Below are 16794 nucleotides of genomic sequence, written 5' to 3'. Positions count from 1 at the left end.
GATAACTTACATTGATGTTTCTGTATTTGGCAATTTGTAACTAATGGTTGTGTTTTTATAGTCAGGAACCCAGCTGCTGCCAACAGGATCGAGCAGATTCACCTCCAATGAGCACTAAGGGTTAATATTCGGATTCGCTGCATGCCAGTGGGTTAATTCAATAGGTGCTGTACCCCCCTGGCTGGGCGTGGGCGTGTCTGTGCCTCTGTTGGCTGCTGGGTGGCGGCTGCGTCTTGGCCGTTCCCTGGGTCTCTTGGAGGGTGCTGTGTTGCGGGGCTCTCCCTGGTGTCCGGGGCGGCGCCGGTCCGGCGCGGTCCATCGCTCTGGGCCCGGCGACGCGGTTCGGGGACTGTGGGCCGCCGGGGTGCCCCAGTGGTTCCCTCTCCCCTCCCCCTTCCCTTGGGGGCTTGGGGGCCTGGTGACGGCTGGGGCTGGATAATGAATGGATGGATAGATGATGAATGGATGGATAGATGGATGAATGGATGGATGGATCAGGGGTCGATTGATGGCTGGATCAGGGATCGATCGATGGCTGGATGATGAATGGATGGATCGGGGATCGATTGCTGGACGGATGGCTGGATGATGGATGGATGGCTGAATGGATGCATGGATGGATTGATGGATTGATCGATGGATGGATGGATTGATGGATGGATGGATGGCTCTGGATTGATTGATGGACAGATGGCTGGGTGAATGGATGGATGGTGATATAACTAATTGATGGGTGAGATGAATAATGGTTTTATGTATGTACCGTATATTTGGATTAATGGATGAATGGATGGACAGATGGATAACGTTGATGTTCTATTGATTGATGGATACATAATGTTGAACAGGTAGGTTCATTGCTGGGGGTTGATTGCTGCTAAATGATGGATGGATGACTGGGCAAGTAGATGAACGAGGGTGTTGATGAAATGATGGATGCGGATAAATAAAAGACAGATGAAGTTGTTGGTCTTGATGAATTAATAGACGGATGGATGAAGTGTGAATTTGGTTTATGACTTCAAGTCATGATGAGTTTTTGACCCCTCATTTGACTGATGAACTTAATGGCTGTATCATTTAGCACATTCATTTGCTGCGTGTTGTCTTCAAGGACTTCAGGTTAAGTTTATACACAAAGGAAAGTGAGCGGCTTGCCACGCAACGGCACTCTCGCTGGCACACTCACAAACATGCCATAGACCAGAGATGTTTAATTAACTTTCTGTCGGACCACCCAAGGACATCCATCCGATGCATGCACACACACACACTCACACACACATATGTCCCTGTTTACTCAAGTGCCACTTGATGATTTAAAAAGAAATCAGGCTTCAGTGGGCCTGGGATCGCTCCTACTCAGCATCCGACACACAAATTGTAATTATAGGAATGATAATAGAAGAGCTAGAAGCGATTCTATTCCTTCTAGCTACTACATCATGTGATCTTATACTGCATTTTAATTGTTACAGTCTATGAAGCATCAGAGGTGATATCCTAATGATGTAATCTGTTTAAATTCTTGGTGAAAATGTGTTTTTTATCGGTCAACAGTAAACTTCAATATTATTTAATGTATTTTTCATGATTATTTCATCATTCATTTTAGACAACAGAATACTATAATCATGATTTTGTTAATATTTTATTTTCCGATTTGTTGCTCTTTTTTATTTTAACAATGCTTTATAATAAAACGATATGTTTTTATTAGCCTTCTTATTAAGCTTTTTTTTTTTTTTTACTATAGTCTATATAAGTTTACCGTAAGTAAATGCAACCATACATACAACTTCATCCTCCAATCATGTACTGTAGTTGCAAAATGTCCTTATGTTCACAACCCAACATCCTTCTGTAATGTAGTAGGCTATTTAAAAGGCAAAAATACTTTACACGTTATCATTTTATAAAAAGAGCATTTATTTCAAAGTTGTTTTTTTTTTGCTTCGTAGATTGAAGCACATAGTAAAGCAACAGTACAATGTTCAGAAAATATAAGTGTGATGCTGAATCATTTTATTCATTTTTTTTTATCTTAACATGTTTTTTTTTGTCGTAATACTGGAATATTCGGCATGTATACTAAAAAATAAGAACTTTTAAAATTGTACAAATCGGTACCATAAAACTTGACAGAAGAATAAAAAACAGGCGTTTTCTCTTGAGCAACGTACGCTTCGCCGTATTCCTCTCGAGTGGGGAGGAACTACGATGAAACGCCAAATAATGACAGAAAACAAGCACAAAAAAACAAAGAAGCAAATAAAGCAAAACAAACCGACGCTTCACTCTTTGCCGGGAAGCCAGCCAAAGGGCTAAACACGGCAAAAGGCTAAACACGCGTCGCCAGGACAAACAACATCAGTCAAAATAATAATAATGATAATACTGATTTTTTTAAAAAGCAACTGATAATAATAATAATAATACTAATAATAATACTAATAATAATAATAATAATAATAATAATAATAATAATATAATTAAAATGAGGTTTAACCACTTAAAAAATGACATCCTGTCTTCTCGGGGGTGGGCAAATGTTTTCTGGAAAACACATGTTGATGCAACAGATGTCGCCCGGCCTTTCCGAAAACACGTCACATCCTGTTTGTTTTTAACGAGTGTAACGCCACACTCGTTTTGCACATTCTCTGCAAACATGGAGGCTAGCTCGCTAGCTAGTTTTTGACAAGAAAATAATCAAATAAACAAAAAACAACAATGGAGAAATAGAATGCACTGCGAGTGTCCGTTAAGGCGATATTTAAGATCTCACAGGTTTTTACTCATTTATGATTGATCATCATCATTGGCGGAAGTAGGGTTGCAAAATTGTGGGGATTTTCAAAGTTGGAAACTTTCCATGGGGTTGGATGGGAATTTTGTAAAGAAATGACAGAAGAGCAGGAATTTACAAAACTAAAAGTCTGGCTCTTAACTCATTCACTGCAGTGAGTGTTTATATATGTCAGCTTAATTACTGCTACTGATAAATGTATTAATGAAATACGTTTTTCAACCGGCAAGCATGGAAAAGGGTGTCGTCCAGCTTGTCTATGAAATTTAAGCTTTCACAAAACTTTCATGAGGAACTGGTAGTTGACAGTGTTTGATCACTTTGAATTCCAAATCAGAATGGCTTTTGAGTTAGAAAAAACAATAAGGGTGTGAATCTTAACTTGTCACATCAACAATGAGAGACATGACAACATTTTGGAAATTTAGGCACCCTAAACTCAAACAGAGTATTTGTGTGTAGGGTATAAACATTAACATGAGGAACATCATGTAAAAAAGCTACTTACATTCAACTTGAGCCATTCTTAGTTGTATCTGTAAATAAACAATTATTTTGACATCAAAAGCCCTTTCTCAGGCTTGTTTTATAGTTTGAGATGCCACAAAAGCAAAATATGTGTTTCTCTCCACAAAAAATTATTACTAAAGAACGGACAAAGCTAAACCATTGTGAGAAGACTCTACTTTGGTTTGGTGGTTCTGTGCATAATGTCACAAAACACATTTTTTTTGGTGGGGTTGAAAGATCAGTAAAAATGCTCCAAACAAACTCACAATACGGCACGTTCTGATTTGAAAATGACTGGCAGCAAATGAGTCAAGTTACTGTTATGCCTTTGCATGTAGGCAAGGAGATCTACCTATTTGGTATGGATGTCTGCACATGACAAAACAAATGTCTATATTTATGCTTGATACGCGTGATACTGTTCTAATGGTAATGGTAAAGGTAATCCCTCAATTCCTAGTTAATTCCAGTTTGAAATAGTTTCCAAAATTCTCCAGTTTAAAACTTCCCATGGAAATTCACCAAAAATTCACTGGAAATATTTCACCTCTTTGCAACCCTAAACGGAAGTGATTGATAGGACACAGGATCGAAGGATAGAAACAAATCGTCATCCACAGTTTTGTACGTCAAATCCGGTCCGTCTTGATTTTTTTTCTTTTTTCCATTACAGAGCCTCAGTCCTGGTTTTCGTAGCTACTGAAGCGTCTTTACGTCGTTGGTCTCGTATTGTGTGTGTTGGCCTCCGGAGTTGTTGTTGATTTATTTTAAGGCCACCGTACTGCCAAGACAGTATCAACAACCCAGAGTCCTTAGCAGTATCGCACAGCAACAACAAACGGCGGGACCACCGGTCTGGCTCGGATGGTGGTCTGGAGGCCCCCGTCAAGGGAGTAAAACCTCCAGGACATTTGTGAATCCAGTCCACAAGGTGTACACAATCTCTAATTTCAGCTAAACAGTTTTTTTGCACTAAGTAAAGTCCAAACACACTCAGGTGACGTGATACATTTTTCCAGCCCGATTCTGCTCCAGTCCGTAAGAAGTACAGTCGGCATTTGTTACTTGGGAGGAAATGGGAGAAAGTTGGGAAGGCGTTGGAGCAAAAATCCTCATGGAATCATTGGAATTTGTTTGTATTTTAGGGGAAGGTCCACCGTTAACAGTCGTCATCGTCATCACCTTCATGAACTGAGCAGTCTTTGGTGCCGTACAAATCGGCCAGCTTCTTGAAACGTGGACCCCAGCTGTGCAGATAGTCATAATCCAGATCGGACTCAGTGGTCACCGATTCCAGAGAGCTGAGCGACCCAGCCAGGGATCCGCGGCCCTCGTAGCCGTAGATCTGGATGGAGTCGTAGGGTGGCGCGGTGGGGTCGCTGTCGGCCTCGGCCACACGCGTCTTGATGAAGTCGTCCACGTCTACGCTGTTGGCTGCTGGGTGGCCGCCGGGACGCAAAGGAAACAGCATCTCCGGTTTCATGTCCTTTCTCGGGTGGAAGCCATTGGCACCATCTGGGTTCTGAAACGAGACACAATGTTAGGGTTTCAAAGCAAGGCTTTAGTGTGGTTCAAGTAAAGGATTTGAATACTGGCTTACCTGCAGCGTGGCGATGTCAAAGGCCTCCGTATCCTCCTCTCCACCGCCCTCGTCGTCGTAGGTGATGATGTTCTCTCGAATGTCCTCCTCCTCAAAGACGATCAGAGGCTCTTTCTTTTGACGCCGCAATGCCACAAACAAAACCACGATGACTGTGGGGAACACAGTCAGACTGTTAGTCCGACAAATTGTAACCAGACCTCTCACAGTTTAATTAGTGGATCATTTGTTTTTGTTTTGTCATATGCACATATTAAATTGTGGGTAGTTCATTGTTCTCTGTTGAGAAGTAAACACACAATAGTAATGAAAACCCACTGTCTTTTTTTCTTTCTTTTTTTTTTTTTAATCACAAGGCACCCTTGTCCCTAAACTCTAACATTAAACCTTACCTCAACTTTAAACCTAATACTAAACCCTAAACCCAAGCCCAATAACTAACACTAAACCTTCATCTACCCGGTTACTCTAAACGAGTGGATCTTAACCTTGTTGGAGGTACTGAAACCCACCAGTTTCCAATGCGTATTCACCCAACCTTTCTTTATTGAAAAATAAAATATGATTTTCCTCCATTTCCATGCAGATTAAGGGCATGTTTCTTTAGTTTAGCTAGATCTAGTTATGCTGGACTAGAATTGCTTAACTTGGCAAATCATGCAGTTAGGACGCTGAATCCCATCACTGAACTCAACTCTATATTTATAGAGCACTGTTTTCTTAAGATGTAACCCAGGGGCAACAGTTACAATGAAAACAGCAGGGGCCCCAGAATTTAACCCTGTGGAACACCATACGTAACTTTATACATGTGAATATTGCACATATTCGTCCGACGACCACTTTCTTTTTATGCTTGACATAGTTAAGGGATTAAAATTAGGGGTGTCAGGCAATAAAATATTTTAATCGTAATTAATCGAATGACTTCAGTAGTTAACCCACGATTAATCGCAAATTTAAGATCTGTTCTAATGTACAATATTTTTTCCCCCCAAATTTTCATACTCCTGTTAACGTAAAAGTTGAACAAATATTAATTTAATAGAAATATGGCTGCATCTTTTAGTCACTGATACAGTAATTTCATAAGAATTCATAAAATTTAGTTAAAATTAATAAGATTGGTTTATGGTTTTATTGAACATATAAAAATAAAGATAATAAGATGTAATGCTCTGTAAAAAAAAGAGTGTGATATTGATTTGTGTTGAGGCTGTTTTTTCTGCCACTAGATGGCATAATTGCATTTGTAAGATGTTGGTGACAGCTCAGTGATTTTTTTTTCATACTAAGAGCACATTTTTAATATTGTATATATGCATTATTATTAAATGTATTACTGCTTGATTTTGACGTGGACGTGTCTGCTGCGTTGTGACTGGAAATTCCCCAGTACAGGCTTTCCAAGTAGGGGGGAGTAATTAATCGCGTGTCAATTTTTATTTTATTTTAAATTAGCTCAAAATTAACACACTCATTTTGACAACCACAATTAAAATAATAAATAAATCATACGGCGTACCATCACAACACAAGTCGACTACTGAAGGCACCAAATTTCCTCCAGCAAAGATAGGCCAACAGCCTACAGCAAATGATGGCCAAGCGGGGCATATAATCACAAATAATTTGAGAAAGGTGTGCGTCTTGTCCTCCGCCGAACCATTGAGACTGACTCATCCAACACTTAGGGTTCGATCGAACCCAACCACTCATCTTAACCTAAGGCTACCTCAAATGTTTCCAGCCTTACCCAACAGGATGACGATGCAGGCAAGGATGGCGATGAGCGCGCCCGTGCTGAGGCCGGCAGGCAGCACGTAGGGCTCCACGTTGCAGGACAAAATGGTGTCCTTGCTGTCGCAGGAGCACACGCGCACCGTCAGCGTGTTGGTGCTGCTCATGGCCGGAACGCCGTTGTCGTTGATCTCCACCGGCAGGAAATAGACATCCTGCGTCAGGCGGCTGAAACCCTTCCGCAGCACGTAGATGCTGGCCGTGCTGTCTGTGTGGAGGGGAGACAAATACTGGATGGTCAATAGACACACTGCTAAAAAACTGAAATCTTAAATAGGATATAATTTCTTCAATTTAACCTAAATTTGTTTATTTTGCTCCGACAAGTTATTTTTTTTACTTAAAACAAGATTGTCAGACAACATAATTCTGCTTATTTTAAGCTACTAATTATTTATCGATTATTATTATTACTATTATTATTATTATTATTATCATTACTAATTATTTAATTATCTTATTTGATCAAGCAGTGTTAACAGCCAGTTTTAAGTACCGTGAGGCTTAAAACAAAAATTTTCCACAAGATGGCGACCAACATCAAAGGCCCTGAACTGGGGTTTCAGAAGTTGAATTTTCTTATTTTAAGATTTTGCATAATCTGGTAATAAGATAAATGGAAAAAATAAAATAGTGAAAACAATCAAACAAAAGTGCAATCTAGTGCTTTATTGTAAGAAAGAAAAAATAATTGGGTTGTTATATTTACTGAGATAATTTTTCCTCTTTCCAGTAAGTATAGTACTGTATCAGTTTAGTGGTCTAGTGGTAGAGTGTCTACCCTCAGACTGGGATCTGTTACCTCACTGATTGACACTCAAGCTAAGTTAGCCAAACATAAATGAGTACATATGCATTTTAAGAAAATTGTTCCATATATTACAGCTTTAAAAAGTCAATATTACTTGGTTTTAATCTAAAAATACTATTTTCAAGACCACTGTGGTTGATATGGGCCTAGTATTATTTTCTTATTTTTCAAAATCTTGCAGGTAAATTTTAGTCAAATTTTCTTGTTCTATTGGCAGATCATTTTGCTTATTTGGAGTATAGTAGTTTCTGGACTATAAGCCGCTACTTTCTTCACTTGCATTCAACCCTGCGGCTAATATAAAGGTGTGGCTTATCCATCAGATAACAAGGGGGCGCACAATAAAGGAAGCACAAGAGCATCAGGCAGAGCAAAACAAACCAAGTGAGCCCAAATATAGTAGGAGATACAGAAGGAGAGCAAGACAATTTGCGCCCTCATTATGGAGCCCTTATATACCAGTGCAGTAACATTAAAACACCTGCGGCTTACATTCGGGTGCGGCTTATATGAGTAACAAACTCGAGTATTTCCCAAATTTAGCTAGCGCGGCTTATAGTCAGGCACGCCTTATAGTCCAGAAATTACTGTAATAATTTTCTTATTTTACTATATTTTTTTCTTAAATTTTCTACTGTCCTTTTTACATCGGGATAAAGGTTTCAAATAAGAGTTTTGAATTTCAGCTTCAAATGAGCTTTTTAGGTAAAAATATTGGCACAATCTTTTTTTGGGAAACAAATTGGAGAAGATACTTGTAAATGACACTAGATGAGCAGCTTGAGAAAAGAGCAAGGTGTCATTTGCTCAGATGTGAATGTCATCTGTTGCTAAGCGGTAAGCTGCCAACAAGTGTGTCTTGCGTCTTGGCTTCTTTTTCATTATCTACATGTTGGATTCCTTTCTCCATGTCAACTATTTCTACACGCTAGCTGCTACTTGAAGCCTCTCTTGTAACTTAATTCAATCACACCGGCCCCTGAAGACGTACGGACAGATGGATCGAGACCACAATGCAATTAATGCAGCTCCAGGACATGTTGACATGCTTGTGTGTGTGTGGATGGTGTGAAGGAGGCCACAAATGCAACGTGGCTCACCTCTGTTGTCTTTAAGGGAGAAGTTGTGGTTGTGGGCCACCTCTGGCGCCAGGCTGAAGGTGAAATGTTGACGGTGGGCCATCTCGTCTTTGTCCACTGCACTGACTGTTTCTATAACCTGGAAAGACAACATTATTTTTTTTCAAAATGGCGGTTTCAAGCTAGGATTAGGGTTACAAATGCCTTCAAGTCATTTCCATAAAGATCTCCATTACTACCTTTCCTGGTGCAACACTTTCACACATGAGGACTTCGTTGTTGGTGGCAAACTCGGGGGCGTTGTCGTTCCTGTCTTTCACCTTGATGTTCACGCGCACTTTGGTGTCCTGGTGGTGGCCTCCTACACACACATACACAGACACACACAATGTCAGTTTGCAAGCTAACAGAAGACACATATTCCATCCAGAAACGCTTCCTGTCAATCAAGCCCTGAGGGTTTATTTCCGGCGTCCCACATCTGCAAGCACCCAAGAGTGCTGCCATCATGCTTGTCGCCTCCCACGCGTCTCGCACAAATATTCGGAGAGGTTGAGTAATGATTCACAACAAACACAAAAATGAATGTGATGGGTCCACATGCTTCCTTCCTCCCTCGCTTCCATCAATTCTTCCTTCAGTCATCCTTCCCTCCTCCCTCCATTTTTTCCATCGATTCTTCCCCAACTCTTCCTTCCCACCTACCTTCCTTCCATAAATCTTTTTTTTTCTAACCTTCTTTAAAAAAAGAAAAGAAAAAAAAAGTCCAAACTGTGCATGACATAAATAGGAATCAGCTCCCAACAAGTCTCCCATCTGCAGTTTTTAAGCACATTTGTTTTTTTAGGAACGGAAACTGCAGCTCAGTTTCTCTTACAACTGGACCCTCTTGTTTGATTTTTCCAGCACCCCGTCATTAGCAGGCTTCTACTTAGCTTCCCAGGGCCCCGTTAGTGGTTAGCGTAGCCTGACTCTGCGGGCCGTGAGCCTGTTTCCATCTGGCTGTCTGGCGTCGACAGTACCGCGGAGAAACCGCACGGCACTTGGAGAGCCAGAGCTGCCGGCCGCAGAATGCCAGGGTGGGGCCCTCGTGGCTCGCTGTTTATGTGTGTGTGTGGGGGGGGGGGGGGGGGGGGGGGTGAGAGGGCCCGTGGGTCAACATGGATTTCTTTTTTTTTGGGGCTTTTCTTGCTGCCTCTGCCATTTAAAAAACTACACATACAATAATGGATGATTAGATGTTGTTTTCATTTTTTGGTACAATCAAGCTTAAAGAAAGTCACAATATTAGCTAATAGTTTGCAGGACTCTTGAATGACTGACCATGTAAATTTTTTATTTACTACTAATGACAACCTCTACTGTAACTATTTCTTGTTGACCATGTCAATGTGAAAGTTTGTTAGTGATTACTCTGACTGTTTGTTTGTCCCTAGTCATTCTACTGACCATGTTGTTGGGACAGTTTTACGCAACAAAAATATAAACGCAGCACTTTTGTTTTTGCTCCAATTTTTTATTAAATTAACTTAAACATATAAAACTTCTTCCACATACACAATATCAAAAAAAATTCTCAAATATTGTTCACAAGCCAGTCAAAATCTGTGATAGTGAGCACTTCTCCTTTGGTAAGATAACCCATCCCACCATATCAAGATGCTGATTAGACACCATGATTAGTGCACAGGTGTGCCTCAGACTGCCCACAATGGGGTATATGCCATGGAGGAGGCGGGACTTATGACTTCTTGGTTTTCACACATAAGCTTTGTTTCCAGTTCTTGCGCTTCCGCCTTTGTGCACCTTGGTTGAGAATTCCCGTCGATGGTGTGAGTGTGTAATGCACTAGTGTGGGTGTCTATCAGTAACAGTTAGTTTTTTGGGTCCCCAGACCCCACCAATAAAACAAAACTGCACCTTTCAGAGTGACCTTTTATTGTTGGCAGTCTAATTCACACCTGTGCACTAATCATGGTCTCTAATTAGCATCTTGATATGGCACATCTGTGAGGTGGAATGGATTATCTCGCAAAGGAGAAGTGCTCACTATCACAGATTTAGACTGGTTTGTGAACAATATTTAAGAGAAATTTTGATATTGTGTATGTGGAAGAAGTTTTACATGTTTCAGTTCATCCCATAAAAATGGGAGCAAAAACAATAGTGTTGCGTTTATATTTTTGTTGAGTATACTTGACTGCAACACTGGGGGAATTTCAGAGTAAAGTTCCCAGGCCTGCTTACATCATCACCTCAGATTAGATACATTTCCCAAAAGTCTAGTTCTTGCCCCATTTTTTTTCAATGTTTTATTTTCTGTGCTCTACACTGGAGGTTGCTCCAGAGCCCCAACAATGACTCACCAATCTCAGTGGCCGACACAGAGATGTTGTGCCAGGCCTGAGTCTCTCGATCCAGCGGTCTGGTGGTGGTGATCATGCCATCCTCCGAGTTGATACTGAAGAACTGCTCCACATCCGTGTAGCGTGGAATCATGTACCTGTTTACGTGTGTTCACAAACTTGAAGCTCAAAACTGACTTCAGTTCTACCAGCGATGGGATCGCTGTGTTGTCATACCTGACTGGGTTGTTGGCAATGTCCGTGTCTTTGGCGTGGACGCGTCCCACCTGAGTACCGCCAGGGGCGTTTTCCTCCACTTCAAAAGTATATGAGGGTGCCACAAATACGGGTGGCTCATCAGCATCCTCCACTGAAATCTGTAAAAAGGCAAGTTAAATCAACACTTTAGCTAGTACACGAGTGTCAAACTTGTTTATATCATGGGCCACATTATAGTTTTAGTTGCCCTCAGTGGGGATTGGTTTTAAAGTGAAATCACATTCTCTAAAAACCACCACAATAGTTATGAAATGAAACAAACTGGATGTACTTTAACTGCAAGCTTTCAGCTTATATTTGAGGATTTTCACATCCAAATACGGTGAACAGTGTAAGAATTACAATGATTTGGACTGTTCATGTACCTCCTGCTTTTTATGTCAGTAAAGGTAATTGGACAACTGGCTGTTCATCTGGCTGCCAATGGAGCTGTTTTCCTTGTATTGAATGTTATATGATGGCCAAGTTCAGTCACATGCCCTGAACCCAATTTAGCATGAATTTCACTTGCTGTAGAGCAAACACAAGCAAAATGCCCAAAGAAGAAGAAAAATAAACTGAAATCAGCCGCAGTAGAAGCTTGACAGGGCTTCACCATGGATGAAAGCCAGCGTCTGGTGGATTCTATGTTCCAGACGTCAAGCTGGAAGTAACTGTAAAGGATTTGCAACCAAGTATTAAAAAGTAAAAGTTTGACTTATGATTGTCAATTTGTTCTATTAATTTTGGTCTTGTAAAACGCGGGAAGCATATGTACAAATTGTAGTACTTCCCAAACTGGTCACCTGATTTAGATTTAGATTTAAATACCAACAAATTAAAGCTAAAAGTCTGCAGTTAAAGCACATCTTGTTTATTTCATTCCAAATCCATTATAGAAGTGTTTAAAGCCAAAAAGTTGAAAAAGTGTCCATGTCACAATATTTATGGACCTGAATGTATGTTCTGTGTGGGAACACATCAAATAATCACCCAATAAAATAACACCATTACACAAAGCATCATTAAAGGAATCACTGATCTAGAAAGTCCTTACCTTTATCGTGGCTTCGTCCTTGTACGGCCCCCAGGCCAGGTACTGGGGGTCCAAATGCATGTTGTAGCCCTCCACCTTCAGCGTGTACGACCTCTTGGTCTCAAAATCCACCCGCTGAAGACGAAACACACAAAAAAACACTTCATCAGTTCACAGTGTCACAATCATTTCACAAAAGCTCAAGTGCTGTGTCCTCATCTGCTGCTAGGGGGAGCTGTTGCTGCACGAATACGGCTAGCAACTGCTGCACTCCTGCAGTGACTGACAAGCAAACCTGGGGAACCCCAAAAGACGTATACTATAGTACTATCATAACCCAATATAATTTAGAGAGAATTTGATTAAGTTGTAAAGCATCTAGTCCAGTGGTAAATTACTGTCACCGGCTGCAGATTCAATTGGCTTATATTGAACAGAGCTGTGATTTAATTACTTTATATTAGTAGGAAAACAGTGACACACAATAGCCAATAACATTGAAAGTGAACTGTGCTTGAGAAGAGTGGTGATTGTTTTAAAGTGGACGGGAGAAATAATTTTTTTAATTGCTGCGACACATTTAAGGACCACCTCCAAAAGCAACTCATTTCAGAGGCTGTTAAAGTGGAAGTCAACCTTAAATATTTTTTGACAATAATGTTATGTGACCTCACTAGTGTAAACATGGAATATGAGTTATGAAACAAAATCCAGCCGTTTTTAATCCATCTCAGGGGCAGCCATTTTGCCACTTGCTGTCGACGGAAGATGACATTAATGTTGCCCAGGGCTTAGGAGGCAACAACCAATCTGAGATCACCTGTTTTCTGAAACTGCGCTGTGATTGGTTGTTACCTGAGACCTGAGCAACATTGATGTAATCGCCAGCAAGTGGCAAAATGGCCGCCCACTGAGATGGATAAAAACAGCTGGATTTTGCTGCTTAACTCATATTCCACTAACGCAATATTAACCAGAATACCGTGTTTGGACTAGTGGGGCTGCATAGAACAACAACAAAAAAAAGGGTAGAATCCCCAGTTATCTCATTTGCTCCCCAAAATGTATAAACACGTTCTAGTTTAAAAGTGTCCCATAGACGTATTAATATGATTTTTTTCATGCTAGAGCATAGAGAAGGCTTTGATTTAGCCTCCGAACTGCAGAGAATGGTTGAAGAAATGGTAGTTATTACACAAAAGGCCAGCAGGTGGCAGCAGAGCAAAAGCGACCAACCAGGGCAATGTTGAAAAAAAAGCTCATTTTCCCACAGTTCTAAATAGATTTGTGAATAATGATGACATTTAGCTATATTCTAATGCTAATTGCTGCTAAACAGAAACAAATAGAAATATACTATTTTTTTCCCTAATGAAAGAAGAGACTCTTTCTTTTGGTAGGTTCCATAGCAATAGAACACAACATTCTGTGGGCCTTCAAATCCAATAAAACAGCCGGGAGTGAAGGGGATGTATTCAGGGAAAATGTCTGGGAGCGAATGAGTTAAAGAAGGTTTTGTTGTTTTATGTAGATTTGTAGATTTGATACAACAATAATTTACTTATTATTTTGCCAACCCCCAAACTACAGCTTGCGAACCCCATTTTGAAAACCACAACTTTAAACCTCCTCCAAGGCAAGTTTCAAGTTATGCGTTGTCAGCCATTGTACAAAAGCCAAAATAAGCTATTGCGCGGTGCCAAGAGTACCAGTTCCTGGCTTATCCGGATCTCTGTTGTCTCCGTAATGACAGTAAATAACACACTCTTTGCCGCATCAACCCTTCTCCCGAGAAAGCGGGATAATAACACTCTTTCTCCTCCCCCGACAATGTTTTTCCAGCAGCTGCGGGAGCTTTAACGTGGCAGGAGTCCCGGGTGGGGAGCTTGATCTCCTCATCGGCAGGCCGGAGCGTCGCTTAATGGAATCCCAACGGGAGGAGGCAGACCTATAAGTCAGACTAGAGCTCAGATGGGCCTACTGCATGTATGAGCTCCGCACACACACACATCGACGATGTAGCAGGTGTTAACATGGATTAAAATGCCCGGCAAGACACAGAGGCTGCGTTCGGAATCATTTACTCAGTCCCTATTGCTCAATCATTCAATCCAGATGCCAAATCTAGCGCTGAACACCTTCCTTCCATTTCTAACATCCTATCTAGGCAGAACCTTGCTCAACAAGCAGGAAAACGCTAACTGAAAACCAACGTTTTGCTAGACATAATTTACTCGATAATGCCATTTTATTTGCTTTTGCTCTACTTATAGTGTGCTTCCACCTTTGCATGCATTGTGGTTATGCTAGATCCTGAATGTAGCCAAAATGCTTAAAGTCAGCGACTGGAGAGCGGCAAAGATCGTCTCACCTTTCAGCCGATCGTCAGACACGGCTAGTCGAGCACCTGTAGCCAAATGTGGCTCGGGGCATTAACTGGGTATTTTTACGAGCGGCGTGATGACAGCAGTTAAGTGATCACAGATTTAATTAGCGGCAATCCAGAGCGGCGCAAAGCATCTGTTCCGTCTCGATGAGCTGCCCGTTGTCCCCGACGCAGATGCGTCAAACGCGGGCGAACTTGTTGACTCATAAAAGGTTAACAACGCAGAAGATCTTTAAACGTTTAGTCAGTTTAGTCACGGCGGTCTTGTGTTAAAATGCAAAACAAAACCCATGGCGATACAGTGATCCTTTTTCTTGTGTGACGTATTCACAGCTACTTGCTTTAAAAACTAAACGATTTGCATTTTTGAGCTAATTTCGACATGCCTTAAAAAGTCAAATAGAAAGTAGTAGTAGGGGTGGGAATCTTCGATCTCACGATTCTCACGATTCTATTTGATTCTTATTTTTGGGTCTGTGATTAAATTCAGAATCGATTTTCGATTCAAGACGATTTTCGATTGAAAATGATACGATTGACAATTATCTCTGTTTTAATCTATTGATGTGCAAAAAATTATCATGATATACTCCAGTCTACTTTGCAAGACATAATGACAAATTAAGACATTAAAGTGTCCTTTTTTAATTTATTTTCTATTTTTGTAACATTTGTTAAGTTTTGAATTGTAAGGAAAGTGCCGTTTTCCCCCAAAACAGCATGTGGACCATAACTGCTAGAACCAAATTTGATAGCTTTTAAAGTATAAAATAAGTTAACTCTTTGACTGCCATAAACGTTATATAACGTTTAGTAAAAACCTACGGAGGGGTGCCGAGGACGTTAAAAGACGTTCACTATGTTTTTTTGGGTTTTTTTTGGAAACGGGTGGAGGAAAGCCTTGGGCAGCTGTGCTGAAAGTATCAAGCAGATCTAGTTAGTATAATGACTCGTTTTGGCCCCAAGATGGCAGCGATGACTCTCTTTGCACAAGATTGGGTGGGCGTCAGTAGAAGACGTGAGGCGGACGGAGCTAGAGTGTTGAGGGGACAATGGCTGATGAAGCAACAATGGCGACCGGTTGCAAGCAGCTCACGCTTGAGCATTTTTGTCAAAGACGGAAAGCATCGATCAATACTAAAAAGCGCATTGATGTCGACGATGATGATGATGGTGACTCCGAGCTTGACGCCACAGTTGGAAGCATTGACGCGGCCGTTGTTCTCACGTCATAAAGCCTCACCGGCTAGCGCTGCTAACGCCGGAAAACGCGGAGCTGCACAAGCGGACATTCGATCGGGCGATGGAGAGTAGTCGAAAAGCATCGACCAATGCACATTGATGATGATGATGATGGTGACTCCCGAGGTTGACGCCACAGTTGGAAGCATTGACGCGGCCGTTATTCTCACGTCATAAAGCCTCACCGGCTAGCGCTGCTAACGCCGGGAAACGCGGAGCTGCACAAGCGGACATTCGATCGGGCGATGGAGAGTACCCCGAGTCCAATACATATTCATCGGAGGAGCGGGTACAGTCTGATCACGGAGAAGACACTGGTTCTGGACTACGATGCCACCATAAATGGAGTGGATAAGATGGATCAGAACATCTACCACCCGGTAGGAACTGAAGGACATGAGGAAGCCAGACGTAACACCACCGTAACGTAACCGTAGCATGATCCTGATAGTAGACTTGATGGCAACACACACTGCAGTATATACTTGCTATTCCCCGGAAAAAACGGCCGGCAAGAAAGTGTAGCGTCTGCACGCGAAGAGGCAATCGCAGTGAAACTAATTTGTTGTGCAAATCCTGTTGCGTCTCCTTGCACACAGGGGAGTGTTACACAAAAAGAAAAACTGTCGTTGAAACATCCACATAATTGTAAATAGTACCACAGTTGCACACATTTGTAAATAGTTTGCCAAATTGTTGTCAAATTGTTACACTGTTGAATGTAAATAAACTTTTTCATTCTTGGTGGTAGTGTTTTATAGAAGTAAAGCACTATTTAGGTGTTTGTGGCATCATTCATGGACAAAAAGAAGTGTAAAATTCACTAGAGTGCATGAAATAATATCGTTTCACTAAAAGCTTGATTTCTCCGTATTTTGGTCCAAAACAAGCGCATTTGGGTGAAACTAACCATTTTCT

General features: G+C 41.2%; 1 protein-coding gene across 2 annotated transcripts in view; it reads right to left on the bottom strand.

The window, feature by feature from the left end:
- Positions 1-1905: 1905 nt before the first annotated feature.
- The window catches only part of cdh11 (cadherin 11, type 2, OB-cadherin (osteoblast)), an 88358-nt gene continuing 73469 nt past the window's right edge, over positions 1906-16794 (bottom strand). For both annotated transcript variants that reach the window (XM_086092665.1, XM_086092664.1), the window contains 8 exons: positions 12270-12383; positions 11192-11331; positions 10976-11112; positions 8849-8970; positions 8631-8748; positions 6676-6927; positions 4920-5071; positions 1906-4841 (listed from right to left, as the gene is read on the bottom strand). In XM_086092665.1, coding sequence (XP_085948791.1) covers positions 4479-4841; positions 4920-5071; positions 6676-6927; positions 8631-8748; positions 8849-8970; positions 10976-11112; positions 11192-11331; positions 12270-12383 — 1398 coding nt within the window. In that variant the 3' untranslated portion in view covers positions 1906-4478. The remainder of the gene's footprint in view (positions 4842-4919; positions 5072-6675; positions 6928-8630; positions 8749-8848; positions 8971-10975; positions 11113-11191; positions 11332-12269; positions 12384-16794) is intronic.

The sequence above is a fragment of the Leptonotus elevatus genome, chromosome 13, assembly GCF_054856555.1.
Source record: "Leptonotus elevatus isolate MCC_2025b chromosome 13, RoL_Lele_1.0, whole genome shotgun sequence".
Classification (NCBI taxonomy): Eukaryota; Metazoa; Chordata; class Actinopteri; order Syngnathiformes; family Syngnathidae; genus Leptonotus; species Leptonotus elevatus.
The sequence above is the reverse complement of the archived record's forward strand: the minus strand, read 5'-3'. Positions and strand labels throughout refer to the sequence as shown.